This window comes from Typopeltis vanoorti, chromosome 24 (assembly GCF_054136105.1).
Source record: "Typopeltis vanoorti isolate ZY-2024b chromosome 24, IOZ_Tvanoo_1.0, whole genome shotgun sequence".
Taxonomy (NCBI): domain Eukaryota; kingdom Metazoa; phylum Arthropoda; class Arachnida; order Uropygi; family Thelyphonidae; genus Typopeltis; species Typopeltis vanoorti.
Window position 1 is genome coordinate 4,523,005 of NC_143572.1, and position 17,609 is coordinate 4,540,613.

At 35.1% G+C, this 17,609-nt stretch overlaps 1 protein-coding gene across 3 annotated transcripts in view; it reads left to right on the forward strand.

The window, feature by feature from the left end:
• Window positions 1-17,609, forward strand: part of LOC150092896 (rRNA methyltransferase 1, mitochondrial-like) — a 137,289-nt gene that overhangs the window by 112,426 nt on the left and 7,254 nt on the right. The window contains exon 9 of one of the 3 annotated variants that reach the window (XM_090413380.1): window positions 12,699-12,750. The exons of 1 other annotated variant lie outside the window; for it this stretch is intronic. In XM_090413380.1, the coding sequence (XP_090269506.1) occupies window positions 12,699-12,750 (52 nt within the window). Of the gene's footprint in view, window positions 1-11,404; window positions 12,117-12,698; window positions 12,751-17,609 lie in introns of those variants that run through there. One more of the 3 variants, XM_090413382.1, reaches the window with a different exon arrangement.

Below are 17,609 nucleotides of genomic sequence, written 5' to 3' on the forward strand. Positions count from 1 at the left end.
GGAATGAAGAGGTAGCATTTCAGAATAAGGAAAATGAATTTCTTGACAGACAGCTGTCTTAGGCAGTATGTAAGGGAAGGCACACAAGGATCAAGAGTCGTAGATTTAATCATTTCATTGCAAGATGTAATTTTGAGTGGAGTGTCTCATTCGTGCAGAGAATCATGGTGAGGAATGCATTGTCTGACAGTGTGGTGAATGCAGATATAATGAATGAGTTTAAAGCACTTTGATGAGCGATGAATGATGAACTGTCAAATTTTGTTGGGAAAAATTGGTCAGCCATTGCCAGGAATAGAGAAAGATGGAAGGAACTGGAGGAGGCCTTCGTCCATTAGTGGACAGAAAATGGCTGAAAAAAAGAAGAAGAATCTCAAAAAAATGCTTGTCATACCATGCCATGAGGAAACAGTTAAAAACATAATCCATATGATGTATACAGAACTTAAGTTGTAAATCAGCAGTTAGAATTGAAGGATGATTGGGAAAATAGTTTGAAGTTAATTCAGGTACAAGACAGGAATATCTGCTGTCTCTATTGTTAAAAAAAGTTATGGTTTCTGGAGTAGATGATTCTGAAATAGGGTAGCATGGTAGTGGCTGCATACAGATAACATAAGACTTAGTTTTTTTATTCTATGCATAACATTAACTTCATATAAATCTGCAGCAAGCAGTTTAAATAATCGCTGTGATAAATTTGGTGTCTCCACAGCTCAGTTACAACATTTGCTGTTTAGATTGCAAGACTTAAATTCAAGTCCTGTTGATGATGTAGGAACGTTGCTTTTCAAGTGAAGGTGAATTAGCCAGTCTCATACATAGATGGCAGGATTTTTCTTCTTAGTAACTTTCTGCAAGCAGTTAGACTGCTTCTGTGAACCTCTATTTATAGACATAATACACCTGCCAATAGGGATGTAGAAGAATAGCAAGCTAGCTGCATTAAATAACCTGTAAATCCTAACTGAGAATGGGGAATTCAACCTTTTCCAGATAAAAGACACAAAGATTTTGGCTTGAAAATCAAAATCCTAAAAGTGAAAATAGGCAGAAAAAGCAGAAAACAACTGCACTTTCAGTAGAGAATCTATAGAACAGATTATGTGCTTTAGCTATTTAGGTACATTTTTACTGAAGATGGCAAACCGAATATGGAAATAAGTAAAGTATGGTAAAATGGGAAGCCAGATGAATAAATTTTTATGAAACAAGACCAAAATTAGGGAGAAGATAACTGGTTTTAAGATATTGATCTGAGAGGTGAGTTAGAAAATAAAAATCAATTAAAATTCCTGTCAGGGGACATCATTGTCAAAAGCATATTAAAACTGTGGTTTCTGATAAGCCATATCAATGTGAATATGCTGAATTTTATTTTATATTTTCCTGGAATAGTTGGATACTGTTTAGGACTTTCTGAATGCAGTAGATGATGAATGCCTTCATTCATTCCAGAAATTATTTCATTTATTCAGTCACATTCAATGGTGGCTCGTCTATAGGGACCGGGCCCCACCTATATTTATATAACTAGCCCAATAATTGTAGTTTAAAAAATATATTTCTTGTAATTATTATTTTTTGATCTATTTCCAACACGTTTTATTGTTTAATAAAAAAAATTACTGTAGTCTTTTGTGGCAATATTGTATAATGCGACTTAGTACGGTCTCTGGAGCCAGCCACGGCTGGCCCCAGAGACCGTACATAGTGCGCGATTCTTTCATTGTGAAGCACGTGCACTAGCCATCGTGTTTGTTTACCGGGCGCAACGCTTATCTTGGGGCCAGTTTAGTCTGGCCCAGTCACTGTGTTTGTACGTAAATAGCACATGATACTTTCATTGTCTTATTATTTATTCTCGTTGTTGATCTGTTTTATTGTTTTTAGTGTGTTTAATTATTGTTGTCAATTTTTGTTACAATTTATTTAAAGTTTAAATTTTTATTACGTCCATAAACAATACATTTTAATTATGAACAAAATCGATAGTTCATATTATGTTTACTTTGTAAAAAATAAAATTTATGATTTTTCTTTGACTTTTATGTGTTTATATTTATGGGTTCTATTAGTCAATCTTAATTAAACAATTTTATCTTTTTAAAACTTTATTTTCTCTGAAGTTTTGACATTGATTTATAAAATAAATAATAGAAATAATAACTATTTTTTTAACACTTGAAAAATGAAAACATTTTGCAGGGCAGCCAGCTGGAGTCGAACCAGCGTCTTTGGATTGCCGGTCCATTGCTCTAGTCCAATTATATTTTATTTACGCCATAGCATATATGTACAGTCAGAATAAATATATATACAACTATTTACAATATATATCTGTACATATAATGCTTATTCTAATTGACATTTTTGTTTTTTTTTACATGCTCTAGTGTGTTGAGCTATGCCCGCAACTGCAAATCTTTCGAGTTTTCGTGTTATTAATATGTTGAGCCCGTATATGTTACGTACTACTAACACTTTTAAAAAATTAATAGCTCAATGCATCAGTGGATTCTGACTAAACATTATTGTAATAGAAATAATAATTATAAATCAATAATAGAACTCACTATTTAAATATAAAAAAATTAAGTTGTTTTTGGCACCTGGCCCCACCTGTTTCTGTTGTCACTAGCCGCCACTGGTCATATTGCATATTTGGATAGGAAGAGTAGAATTAGTAATGAGCCCAAGGACAGGCAGTGTAGAAACATTGTAGAAAGAGCTGCCTTGTCTTGTGTCTGTTGTAGTACTGAAGGACATGAGATTCAGAGTGGTTGGGTGAAGGATATGCTTCACAGAAAGGAAATATAAACACATTTTGGGTAGAAAACAATTTTACATGAGATACTGTATATCTAGTACAGTACAGTACATCTCATGAGGTTATGTGGAACAAGATAAGCCAGCCAAATTATTAAGCTAGTATTAGCATAATACACCTGATTCAGTCACATTGCATATTTGGATAGGAAGAGTAGAATTAGTAATGAATTAGTCAAAAAAAAAAAAAAGGGTGATCAAACACTGGAGATCATCAACTATGAAAGTCCTCATCAGAAAAATCAGGTGAAAGAACAAATGGCAAGAACCATATTAAAAATAAAGATATCAGAAAAAGACTTGACATTATTAATATTTATTTATTTATTTATTTATTATTTAGTGCATGAGCAAAACTATATACAGTTTGGCAGTTCACTTAACCAATCGATAGCACTATTTGAGAGTAAGTGCTAGTTCCTGAGGCCCCCAAGGGAACGAATGTGCAGGGCAGTCATCAGTCATATGAAATATAGTCTGCATAATAGAATTGTCTGGTCCTAAATCTGTTTAGCTGGTTCCTAAGGTGTCAAGGTAGATTAAATCTTGAGGTTTACATTGGATATGTGATCATGTACTTGTCTGTAGTTCATTCTAGAGTCTTATAGTCCTGGGACCATCATCTGGTATTTCCACAATCCAGATGGGAGATCAAGAAGTAAGGTTGTGAACCATAGGTAGAGAGATATGTTGATGTATGGGAAGGAAAGTTAATGCTTTGATGCTGTTTCTGATTTTATTTATATTTATTTCTTTGATGGTAGCTTCTTCCTTTCTGAAGCATAGAGGAGTGATGTCAGAAAGGACAGGAAACAGTGGGAATGAAATAGACCTTTTAATGTACCAGAGATGGTTTTAATTTTTATGTTGAGCTGTTGTCCATGAGGAATGTGGGACAACTTTGGCTCCAAACTGTGAGCAGTACTCTGCCACTGAGAAAACAGAGCCAGGGCTGCTGTTCTAAGGGTTGAAGCATTAAAATCCCAAATTGTGCCTGCAAGCTTGTTTATGATATTGTTCCTGGCAGATATCTTTAACTTAGTTTTTTTCAAATACTGTCAGTATGTGAGGCTGAAATCAAGTGTGATACCAAGGGTTACTTTCATGGATTAAGGGTCCTGTTACAGAAGTTTATTTTTAGTTTTCTGTCTGCATCATAGAAAGCTAAAACAACAGTTTTGCTGTGGATTAGAGGATAGTCCCCAAGTTTCAAGATAATTTTGCAATGAGCTCAGATCTTTGTTCATTGTATCCTTGACGTTTTGGAAGGTATTGTTTTGGATAGCAATTGCTATGTTGTCAGTGTAGATAAACTTTAGACTGGATGTTGGAGGGATGTCAGTTATATATAGGTTGAATAAAGCTGGGGTGAGGACATATTCTTGTGGTGGTCAATTTGTTAATTATTTCTTTTAAAGTGTTTTTTTTTTTTTTATTAAATTTATTTCTTTTAATGCACAAGCATTGCAATCATTATGTAAGCTGAAGATATGTTTTCTTTTTTGATTAATCAGCTGTCATTTTTAAAAAGATGTAATCTTATTCCTACATCCATAGCTGTATAACTGAGGGGAGACCTCCACATAGCCTTTAAAGAAATGCGGAGAACCGATCAGGGCTTCTGACATAATGTCCTCCCCTTCTCGTGGTACACCCTGTTGGGTATCTGCCTGGATACTGAACAAACGAGCTAGAATTTTGGGAGTTAGCTGACCAAATTGTATTCTTATTGGCTTAAACCAAAATAAAAAATGAAGGTACAACATGACAGAATTTCATGCTGGCTGGGGCATTGTCCAGTTAAACAAAGCCCCCGTTGCTTTTGCCAGGGAACCAGGGCAAACAGCAAAAAGTCAGCTACTGGAACAAATCCTAAAACCTACTCCAGGTCAACATCACCTGAGTTCAAGATCAGTACTATCAACATAAGAAGCCTGAATGGCAAAGAAATGGAGCTAGCTGAGGAATCAGATAAGTACCAGATCGACATAATAGGGGTGACTGAAACGAAAAAGACAAAAACTGGTGAGACCTTTCTGAGCAATAAATACAAAATGTTATATTCAGCCAATGACAATCAAGGAAAAGAAGGAGTAGCCATAGTATTCAACACTAAATATGAGGCTAATCTTCTTGAATGGCAGGCAGTTTCATGTAGAGTGATGTGGGCAAATATCAGAATGGGGAACTGGACATTGAGACTTATTTGTGAGACTATGGTCCCACAGAAGGTTCTACTAAGGTATAAGTGGAGGAATTTTTTGAGGCTTTAGAGAAAGCCACTGACACAATGAAAAAGGAAAAGTTGGTCCTTGTTAGAGATCTAAATAGCAGAGTAAGAAATGATTGTCAGACATACAAAAATATTTTGGGAAAAGAGCAAAGCTAATAATAATGGCAAATACCTGTTGGATTTCTGCTCAGGACATGGACTGGTTATTGCTAACACCATGTTCCAACATAAAAATATGCACAAATTCACATGGAGAGAAGATGCAAGGAACAAGAAAAGTCTCATTGACTATGTTATTGTTGATAGTGATGTTTTCTCCCTGGTGCAGAACACCAGCGTGTACAGAGGATTTGAAATTGGAAGTGATCACTATTTAGTCTTGAGCAGGATAAAATTGAATTTCATATTGAAAAGAATAACGTGTAAAAAATAACATGTAAAGCGAATAAAAGTTGAGCAGCTCTCAGATGTGAACTGTAGACTAAAATACACAAAGATTATTGAAGAAAAAACGAGAGTTTGAAAACAGGAACCAAACCTTGGAGAATCAGTGGCAAGCCTTGAAGAAAACCCTGATAGATTCAGGCAGAGGCATGTGGCGAAGTTGTCTGTAAGGATAGAAAAATTAGAACTCCATGGTGGACACAGGAAGTTAAAGAGGCAGTGAAGGAAAAGAAGAAAGTATATCAGAAGTTCCTGGCAAATAAGTCAGCTTGTGCTCTTAGAGAATACAGAGACAAATGTAAGAAAGCTAAACACTGTGTAAAAGTACTTAAACAAAAGTCATGGGAGGACTTTGACAAGAACATGAAAATAAATATCAAGGAGGTGGAAAATATTCTGGAAGTTGTTGAAGAAGCTTAGAAATGGAGGAAATATGCTGTAAAAGGAGTTAGAGATGATAAAGGTGACATGAAAACGGGAGAAAAAAATATCTGTGAAGTACGGAATAATTACTTCGAAAAATTGCTTAATGAAAGAAGCAGTGATAGCACAGTGGTGAAAAACGCTCAACAGGCATGCAGGCAGGAATACCTATCCATATTTGAAGTATAAAAAGCCATCAAAGGCTTGAAATATGGAAAGGCAGCAGGAGTAGATGATATTCGACCAGAAATGCTTAAGTATGGTGGTATAAAAGTCTTACACTGGCTGTACTGCATATTTCAGGAGACCTGGACAGAGGGATGAATTCCCAATGAGTAGAAGTAATGGAGTAGAGCTCTCATAGTACCCATATATAAAAAGGGAAATAAAACTGAATGTGAGAATTATAGAGGTATTTCCCTACTGAGTGTTCCTGGTAAGATATATGCAAGTATACTTGAGAAACGGTTGAGAAGAATTGTAGAAGAAAAGCTTGGTGAAGAACAAGCTGGATTCCGGCCAAATAGAGGCTGTCAGGATCAGATCTTCACTTTACGACAAATAGTGTGGAAATCATGGGAATATAACAAAGATCTCTATTTGAGTTTTATAGATCTGGAAAAGGAATATGATAAGGTGCCAAGAGAGAAGCTATTCATTGCGCTACAGTCATATGGTATTAATGGGGCATTATATTAAGCAATACTAGTCTTTATTCGAGTCAGGTTTAATGTTAAATCTGGTGTGAGACAAGTACATTATCCCCTCTGTTATTCATTATCTATATGGATCACATTATGAACCAAAGTGGTATTAAACATGATATCAAAATTGGAGATGTTAATGTCAGCTCTTTGTTTTATGTGAACGATGTTATACTTAACAATAAATCCGCTACGAGTCAGCAAGATTCCTTGACTAAATTGAATAACTGTTGTAATAGATATGGTATGAAGGTCAGCAATAAAAAGACAAGGACATTGAAAATAGGCAAGAATCATTGAAAATGTCAACTGCATTGTGAACGGAGAACCTGTGGAACAAGTAAAACATTTCAGCTACTTAGGCATGATTTTTACTGAAGATGGTGAATTAAATATGGAAATAGACAAGAGAATCAATAAAGCTGGTATAGTAGGAAGTCATTCGAATAAATTCATATGAATAAGAGAGAAATTAGTCGGAATACTAAATTAGCTGTATACAGTTCAAACTAGTTTTAACTTATGGATCTGAGAGCTGGGTCAGAAGTAAAACACTTGACCAAAGACTAGAGACCACAGATATGAAAATCCTGAGAAAGATTAGAGGCATGAACAGATGGCATCAATGGCAATATCATATTAAAAATGAGTATATTAGGAAAGAACTTGACATTGTCAGCATCCAGGAATGCGTTAGCAGAGCTAATCTCAGGTGGTATGGTCATTTAAACAGAATGGGTGCGGAACGATTGGCAAAACAAGTGTTCTCTGCCAGGTTGGCAGGAAAACGATCCAGAGGAAGACCAAGATATAGGTGGATTGATACAGTACAAAGCCTTAGACGACAGAAATATAAGATCGGATAATATTGGAGTTTGACATGTAACAGACTGATCTGGAGGATATTGTAGATAGGAAGTTAGTAATGATGTAAATTTTTCATGTAATACTATCATATCCTGTACACCTCTTGAGGGTACATGGCAGGAATTTGATGATGATGGTGATAATGGAAATTATATTCTTGGTTTAATCGTTTATCCAAGTGTAAGCAAACAAAGTTTGTACCTGAACTAATTTTAGGACTGGGCAAGTCATATGAAGAAGCTAATGAATTCACTAAGGCAAGTGATGTGAAGTCATTAGCTTCTTTATATGAGTTGCCCCTTCAAGTGCAAACTTGTTTGCTTACACTTGGGTAAAGGATTAAACCAAGTATATAATTTTTTGGTATCTTTAATTTATTTTAACATATCCTTACAGATGTGTATTGATGCTATGCATTATGGGAACGATCACTATCCAGACCAGTTTTAACCTTTATTAAGGACTGATCAGTGGGAGCCAGACCCATCAGGTTGAAGTAATGTAGAAATCATATTTATTTCCATATACAAGTAGCCAAAAGGTGTCACAGCTTATTATTAAAATACTCTGGATTAGAGATAGTTGTTGGAAGTTTTTCCACTTGGTTATGCTATAAATTAAAGATGCCAAGAAATTATATTAAACAAGGCATGACAGTAGTAACCAACCACAAATAAGTGATAACAGGAGCAACCAGCTGCCCTTCACTGAACAGTCATGATTAACTTTTCAAACCATGCCCTGATTATAAAATTATATTATGAGAACTACAAGGTTTCTCCTAACTAACATATCTGATAAAGTATATGGGGCCCTCTCTGCCCATGTACTACATTCTGGTTGTTTTGTGCAGCAAAATACTTTTCACCTGCAATTTGAAGCTTTTAACATTTTAAATAATGCTAAAGCAACAACTAGTAACCTCACCAAAACTGAATTAGCAGATGAGAAATCTTTAAAAGCAAATCACATTATCGTAATTACTAGAACTGATAAAGGGGACTGTGCTGTTCTTTTAAACCAAAAACTTAGGCCATTTATAAATGGGATATAGCTTTCATCTAGGTTTTTTTTTTTTTTTTTTTTTTTTTATTATTTTTTTTTTTTTACTAGAGGTCAGGCCAGTAGAATAACAGTTGATCAAATTAGTGTCAGTTTGGCACATACTGTTTGTATTGTAATGTAGCTTGTCTGTTTATATATCTATATCTACTCTATACTATAAAATGATAAGCTGAAATTGGAAACGGATGTAGGCTGTAACGTTTTTGTCAAGTTATTTGAAACATTTTGAAACTCAAGGGCTACCCTGAGTGTCAAGTCTTCAAAATTCGAGTCATCGGAATTCAAGGAGAACCGGCCTACCAGTCCGAAACATGGGGGGATTGAGCGCCGTAGGCGTCAGATCCCCCTAGTGTGTATATATATATATATATGCATGCACTCCAGATGATCTTAATATGAAAGTCAAAACATCATGAAATTAAAGTAAGTAATCTCCATAAATTGTCAAAATGAATTTTGTGAATTCAGATGAACCATTATTTTTTTTATTGAAGAGTACTTGTCTTAGTAGTTTCAGTTTTTTGGCTGTTTATGCAATAAGCCTTTTTTCCATTTGGTGTCATAAGCTAATGTTAGGCCTATAAAGGTACCCGTTTTTAAGCCCTTTTGGTATCTAGCTTGTATACAGGTTGTGAGGGCTAGGATCTGGTTGCAGCAGCTTCTGCCAGGTCTAAACCCAGCCCGTTTGTTGGGTACAATGGCTTGTTTTGGAGAAATCCTAGAGAGGATAAGCCTTTCTAGAGAGAGAGAGAGAGAGAGGATAATCCTTTCAGGAAGTTTGTAAGGAATGCAGATAGGGCTGTAGTTATTAGGACCATTAGTTGACTTCAGTTGGTGTTTGAAGAAAGCAGTATCTGAATGTATACCTAGAGTCAGAAAGATAAATCAGGTGGGAGTTAAATGAACAGCTCGATTAAGCAGGAGTTGTACACAAAGAAAAGGTTGTGGTTGGATTACAACAGAAAAGGTGATCATCATGCCCATAATCAGTACAAGGTGCAGGCAAGAAGGGTGACTGGTATGGTAAGGAAGGTCAAAGCTAATTATGAGAGAAAGCTAGCTGACGATGTCAAAAGAAACCCTAATGAGTTCTTTCGCTATGTGGCAAGTAAAAGGAGGAATAACTATGGAAGGATGACTAAAAAAGTGTAGATGGTGGTGGTGGGGAGGTAATATAACCAAACAGTGCATTTTGCAGTAGTGGTCACACTGCAGTGCCAGATGTTACACTGACTGATAGGAGAATAGAGGTTGAAGAAATGCAGGTGCTTAAAACATTGTAGAATCTCAATACGAACACAGCAATGGGATTAGATTGCATATTGGCCAGTGTATTACAAGAATGTGCAAGGGAATTATCAGCTCCTCTGACCAATCAGTAGTAGGAAGGTACCAATGGAGTGGAAAGAGGGTAAAATGGTCCCGTTGCATTGGCAGGCTTCGAGACAGAAGTAGCAAATTATAGACCCATCAGCAGCTCAGGAGTGGTGGTTAAGGTATTAAAGAAATTGGTGAAAGACAGAATTCAGGACTGAATATGATATTCTATAAGGGACAACATTGTTTTGTGAAGGGTAGGTCTTGCCTTAGTAATTTTACTTTTTATAATCAAGTGACGAGGGAAATGGATACTCACTGGTACTGCTAGACTTTGCAAAAGCATTTGACAAGGTCCATATAGAACTCTGTTGTGTAAATTGGAGCAAGAGGGAGATCGATATGAATCTGATGATCTGGATTAGAGAGTGGTTTATGGAGGAGCTGAGTCCAGGAGAAGACAAATGACCAGTGGTGTACCATGTGGCTCAGTACTTGGCTCTTTGTTGTTTAATTTGTATATCAATGATATAGGAAATGATTTGACAGGAAATATTCAGTTGTTTGCTGATGATGATGCTAAACTGGGAAGAGCAATAGTAAATGAAGATGATGGAGAGATCCTGCAGGAAGATTTAAACAGACTAGCAGTATGGACAAAGCTAAATAGCTGCCAATTTAAAATGGCCAAGTGTAAGGTGATGCATTTTGGGAAGAAATCAGAAACTGTATACTATATTGATGAACTGAACTACTGGAAACTGATGAGTCCAGGGACTTGGATGTGATTGTAGACAGAGAGATGACTAAAGCTTTACATTGAATACGAGCCGATGATACTAGACTCTAACAAAGGTGTTCCATTAAAATTTCAGGATTTTAACAGAATATTACAAAGATAACCAAAATAGAACTTCAGATTACATGGTTGTTGAAGAACACTTAAAAAGGTTATTGTTCCCATATATAAAGTCACATCTGAACTACTGCACACAGACCCAGATTCTGTGGTGATGAAGTAGTTATGGATAGGATCCAGATGTGAGTGACAAAGATTGTGGTGGGTCTGCTGAATACTCCCTATATGAGAATAGATTTGACAGTCCATAGGCTTGAAAAATTAGCTGATAGACGAAAAAGAGGAAACATGATAGAAGCATTTAAGTTATTAACCCGGCGTTAGTAAGGTGGGGTATCACAGACCCCAAAGATTTTAAATGACTATAACTTTTTAACATGTGGCAGTGAGTCATGCCTCAGTATAGCTTCCCCTCACGTAACCCGCTACTCGGCAAGTGGTTGTACTCGAGCAAGTTTAGTGTGCTGGGGTCCACCTGACCCCACCCTACCAAAAGTGTGACTATTTTTACTTTCGAAACGTAAGTTGTTTTCATGTCTATTCTACTAAAATATTATCGTTACTGCCATGTCTTCTATATTTTTATATACCAACTATAAGCAAATACGTTTTCGTAAATATTTAGAGGGTATTTTGAGAATATCTTTTTTTTTTTTTTACCAGATGAGTTATGAGCAGGAAGAACAGAGGTTACATCAACTTATAGATGATGTTTTGACAGACGAGGAGTCATTTAGTGAGATGATGATGATAGTGAAATTGACTTAGAATTAGTCAGTAACCATGAGTGATACAGAACAGACTGTGAGGAAGAATTCACTAATATTGATTAAAGATATGAATTTCTATAATACACTACATTATTTGAGTGGGACCCCACCTTATCACTTTTGTTACATTTTCCCACCTCACCAGCACCGGGTTAAAGGGGTTTTATTGGATTGCCACCGAAGACATTTTTCATTACATGGAAAGAAGAGAGTGAACAAGGGGATCACCAATGGAAGTTTGCAAGATTGTGGTTAGCAAGGGTGTTAGGATTAAGTTTTTGCTTGGAGGGTGGTGAATGGGTTGCCAGAGTGCTTCATCAGTGAATGAGTTTAAGCAGAAGTATGATAGGTATTGTGTGAATGATGGCTAGTGTGCGAATAAATGGTCCCACGATGAGTCTTCTGACTCCAACTCCATGGAGATACCTGTATTATAATAATAATAATAAAGATGTTAAAGTAAAACCTGACAAGTACAGTAATCAACCCAACCAGAAGAAAACTGTTGATAGGTCACTACTAATGAAGTATTTAATTGTGTTGGGACTGTCATCATATCTAATTTATTCACCAGAATATGCTAATGATTGAATCAATATTTTCAAAAAATTTGAAGGAATTTTTTTAAACAAAAAAAGTGCAGAGAGTGTAGTTTACTTTTTAAACAATCATAAATACAGGACAAAAGGCAGTGATGCACAATGCAGCTATCTCTACAGTCCGGTCAGCTAAGGTTAACTGAAATACAGATAACCATATCTGTATTTCAGTTAACTGTAGTAGTTATTTGTAGCTTTCAGATACTGAATTAATTAGGATAATTAATTTTGGATCCTAGTAAAATAAATTCTGGTATGAAATGAATACAACTTTTAACTCGCTGATGGGAAACCTACCTAAGAAGAGATTGTTTCACATTAGTAAAATTCACATTCTAAATATAACACCAAACATCAAATTGATTTACATGAGTACATGATTTAATTTTCTTATCCTTAACAGGCATTTATAATTTTCACTTTTAGTTGGAAATTATTGTACTCATACAAATGTTTAAATTTTAAATTGTCTTAAGATTGTTGGATAGCTGAAGATTCAGGATCAAAAATAGTTATGGAATAATTTAATTAAAACAATGTATTACTTTTTTTTGTTTTCTAATAATATATTTCACATATTTCTTGCAGGAATCATTCTATACCAACTTAGTAAAGATTGTAACAAACACCAAAGACAAATGTAATTGTTTCTGGTTTCATTTTATTTAATAAACATTTGCCTGTTTTAATTTGCATAAATTATTAGCAATATTCTGAAACTTGATTGTTACTCCACATTTTCTTTAATTTTTTTATATAAATTTCACCCATGAAAGGTTGTAAATCTATCATATTGTACAATGCGGATACAGATGTTTTGATTATTTTTAGGTGAATAGATGAATTTGTGGTCTGATGTGGAACCCACCACTGCTTACTGGAGGCCTGAAGAACAACAACAACAAAAAAGTTTCATCTGAAATTCAAACCAACTTATTAATGAGAATAAGTTGTGGTTTGAGAATAGAGAAACTATCTGCTCAACCAAATTAGGCCGGAATGTTTCTTTGTGGTTAACATTTATAATTCTTTAGTTGACATTTATAACATTTATAGTTCTTTAGTTGTTCTTGTCCTTATTTTAAATCGGGTAATCATATTAATAAGACAAAATAGGATTCAAGAGTGTAAATGGCCTCCATTCAAGTGGCTAGCATAGCTGCCTTCCATCTAAGAGGGTGTGTGTAAATCTAGTCATGGGCATGGATATATGTGATTTTCTTTGGATGGTAGATGAATTTCATCACCTGGTTTGAGACTACTGCTCTACTTAATGGAGGCAAGAAGAAGCTTGAAAACGTTTGTATATTTAGTTTCTAGAGCACTAGGTAAAAATAAATAATACAAAAAAAAAAAAATCTTAACCCTCCCGTGGTACTAATGTACTGCAGGTTCCTGACCTTTTGTGGGAGGGAATCACATAAAAAAAATAAGTTAGATAATAAAATACAGTAGAACTCGGTTATAACGATCACGGTTACAGCGAATTCACGTTTATAACGAATAATTTTGAAGGTATATTTGAATTACATTCGATTTAATGCATGTATTTCATGTTTATTACGAATTCGTTTCACGGGAATAACGAACGAATATAATACACGTTAGTCGTTCCTTTACTGACATTTTGTACGTACGCATTTTCTGGTTGTGGAAAAATGTTGGGAGTCAAATGGAAAATTTTATCGGTTTCCGAAAAAGTAGAAATTATATGGGAGGTGGAAAGTGGCCAATCAAATCTGACAGTAGCAAAGAAGTATGGTTTGTCTCCATGAAGAATCGCGAGTTGACTCTGAAAGCTTTTGAAAACAATTTATCGAAGTGTAAAAAACTTAAAAAGTGTAATAAAAGTGACGTTGACGAGGCACTTCTTTCGTGGTTTAAAGTGCAAAGAACCGCTGGCTTACCTATTAGCGGACCAATTTTGAAAGTTCAAGCCGAAAAATTTGCTGTTCAACTTGGTTATAGCGATTTTAAATGCAACAATGGGTGGATTGATCGCTTTAAGAACAGAAACAATATTGTCTACGCAAAAGTAAGTGGCGAGGCGTTGTCCATTGACAAAAATGTTTCTGACTGGATCAAGAATGTCTGGCCGGACATCAAACGAAGGTATGGATACAAAACATTTATAATGCAGACGAAGCAGGGTTTTTTTTATAATTTAATGCCCGATAAAACTTCAATTTAAAAACGAAAAGTGCATTGGCAGAAAACTTATCAAAAATAGACTCACAGTTTTAGTTTGTGCGAACATGACCGGTAGCGATAAAAGAAAGCTTCTTGTAATTGGAAAATCGGCAAAGCCTAGATGCTTTAAAAACATAAAGAAACTTCCCGTTGATTATACAGCGAATAAAAAGGCCTGGATGACATCTTCAATTTTCGAAAATGAAACTCGCAAGTGGGATAAAAATCTTCGATGAAAACCTGAAAATTTTGTTATTGATAGACAACTGTCCTGCCCATCCTGTAGTGGTTTATTTAACAAACATAAAACTTGTTTTTTTGCCACTGAATGTGACATCTGTCTTGCAACCACTTGATCAAGGCGTAATTAGATGTTTTAAATCCCATTTTCGTCGTCTGTTAGTCTTGGAACTGATAGAACGCAGAGAAAAATCCGCAGAAAATGCATATGCTTACGACTCGAAGATCAGTGTACTTCACGTAATATGTTTAATGAGTGATGCTTTGAATTTGGTGTCATCGTCTACGATACAAAACTGTTTTAAGAAAGCCGGTCTTGCGGAGTGCGAATCTGAAGAGGATAACTTACCGTTATCAGCATGGTTAAAAGTGCGAAACTTGAACAATTTTGAAATGCGCAGAGATCGATAATTTTATAGACATTGATAATGGCGTCGCAACTTCGGGTATACCGACAGACACTGAACATCTTAAAACAAATCTCTCATACACCAGAAGAAGATAATGGTAGTAGTGACTCCGAGGAAGAAAATAGCAATGATGAGAAAATCGTTACCTAGTGTGAAGCAGAAAGTGCTTTACATATTTTAACAAGATTTATGGAATCGCGATCTGTAAGTTCAGACGACACATTCAAGCATCTTAGTGGTATAAGGAACAATTTCAAACATATGAAATATGCGTCTTGTGCAAAGCAAAGCACGCTTGATGATTTTTTATGTAAAAATGTGAAGTTTTAAAAATAAATTTTTGTTCTTTATATGTATGTATGTTACCCAATATACTTATGCTGAGAAAAATCTGAAAACATTTTTAATTTGCTCAAATTATGACCTTCTTGGATATAACGAATAACGGTTATTACGAACAAATATATGCGGTCCCGTGGAGTTCATTATAACCAAGTTCTACTGTATATTGTTTTACAGCATCAGGCTTGTTCTAACAAATTTGATTTTTCCATATCTTGGCAGAAGTTTCTTGGAATTCTGAGAAAAAAAGTCAAAACGTGCTTAAACTGATCTAAAAAGAACATGCACATCAACAGTTTAATGACTCCAAGACTTTTCTTTTGACTTACTACCTAATGTCCTAGGAAGATAGTCCCTCTGTGGGTGCTAATTGTGAGTAGCTTTGGTTGGTGTGCAAGATGACCTAAGAGTTTTTCAAATCTTGGGGAATTTCCCACACTCATATTTATTTGAGTGAGTTTGATTTTTAAGAGCAACTGCTGAATTAAAAAAAAAAAAAAAAAAATTAAAAATGTTGCAACAAAAGCATATTTTTTCCCTCCCTCCCATTTCAACCTACGGAAAATCCATATTGTCTGCTGCACCTGACTGACTGTCCATAGTTGTGGCAGCTTTAGTTTTTCCAGTTGGATGTCGGCAGATCTTTCAGGCCAAGAGTGGAAAGAGTTATTTTTAGAGGAATAGATAAAGTTAACAAGCTTGAAAGCTGTACAACGATTGTGTTTTTAAAATTTTGGCTATCTTTTCTGAGGTGACCTGAATATAGGGAATAGTAACAGCATTCCTGTAATCTGCATGTTGCAATGGTTGGGTTGGTGGAGATTTAATAGTTAATTCTGTTGGAATTACAGCATTTGGCTCTGGTAACTAATGTTTTAATAATACCTTATTGTTAGGAGAGGGGAGGACAAAATGGGAATGTTTGTGAATAGACAGATATACCTCATTTTACATTACCCTTTGAGAATGATACCCTGCTATAACATGACTGGCTAAAATTCTTTTTGTGTTTTGTTGCGATGAAGTTTTGGTGCGTGTGTGCACAATAATATGAAAACAGTTACAGTAACTCTCTATACTAATGCTCTAAGAGGGCACCTTTAGTTCCCTAAGCAATTATATCGTGACACTATTTAAAAATCAGAAATTATTATAGTTGCACTTCCCCTTCCTATTTGCATGTATCTGTTGCCATGTTCCCCATTTAAAAATGTTAAATGCAGTCAGTTATTGTTTAAAAAACTTGAAAATGTAACAGTGTCAAATAAACAAAAGGTGATAAGTTTACAAACAAAAATGGATAAAATTAGTGGCAAAAAACAAAGTTAAGTGGTTCTAAAGATGGGAGTACCATGTTCAACTGTCACAACAATTGTGAGTCAATCAAAGAAGGTGAAGATATCAGGTGATGATTCCTTTCCTTTAGTGTTACACAGTAATCAGCATTCATTTTACACAAATTATGGACTCTGCAACTCTGTTATAATTATTTTAATTTCAATCTTCATATTAAGGTCATCATCTGGAGTATACACATATATACAGAGACAAGCTAAATTACGTTTCACACAGTATGCTGAAGAGCCCATGATTTGATCAATGGTTATTCTACTGACCTGACCTCTAGTGAAAAATAAAATTACAATAAATAAATAAAATAAATTAACTACATCAAAGCTATATTCTATTTAAGATAACATCAGAGAAACATTCTTTCATAGAGACAGTTTTGTTATTACAGTAAAAATGATGTCCTAATTTAATATGACAATTGTTATTAGATTTAAGATCATGGATTACCTATGGTCCTATTTATAATTAAAATCTTAGGGAGAAAGGTTAAGTGGGTAGAATATATGCCTTCCATATTCTTGGGATTTTTAAACCATCATTACTGTTAAGATTAGGGTGATTGATAAGAATCTCACTGGCCTCCTTAAATTTACGTTCATACCATGTTTTGGTGTGATGTAAACAACAGGTGTTGTTCCAGTCAATTTTATGTAAAGAGTTCAGGGCATGATCAGAAAGCCCAGCCATTTTTTAGGAAGGTATTGCTGAAAATTTTTAATTCATCTTTAAGTGCTTGTTCATTGGAACAAATCTTCAAAGCCCTGTTTTTAAGTGTATTAATGACCCCTAGTTTTTGTGTTGGGTGGTGGTATGAGTTTATCTATATATTGGTCAGTATGTGTAGGTTTCTGGTAAACAGTAAAGGAAAGTTGCCATAAGGAAGACATGTGACAAGTATCTAGAAATGGGAGTGTGTTCTGCTTCTCAATTGCTTGTGTTATTTGTTTAGGTCACTGAGGAAAGT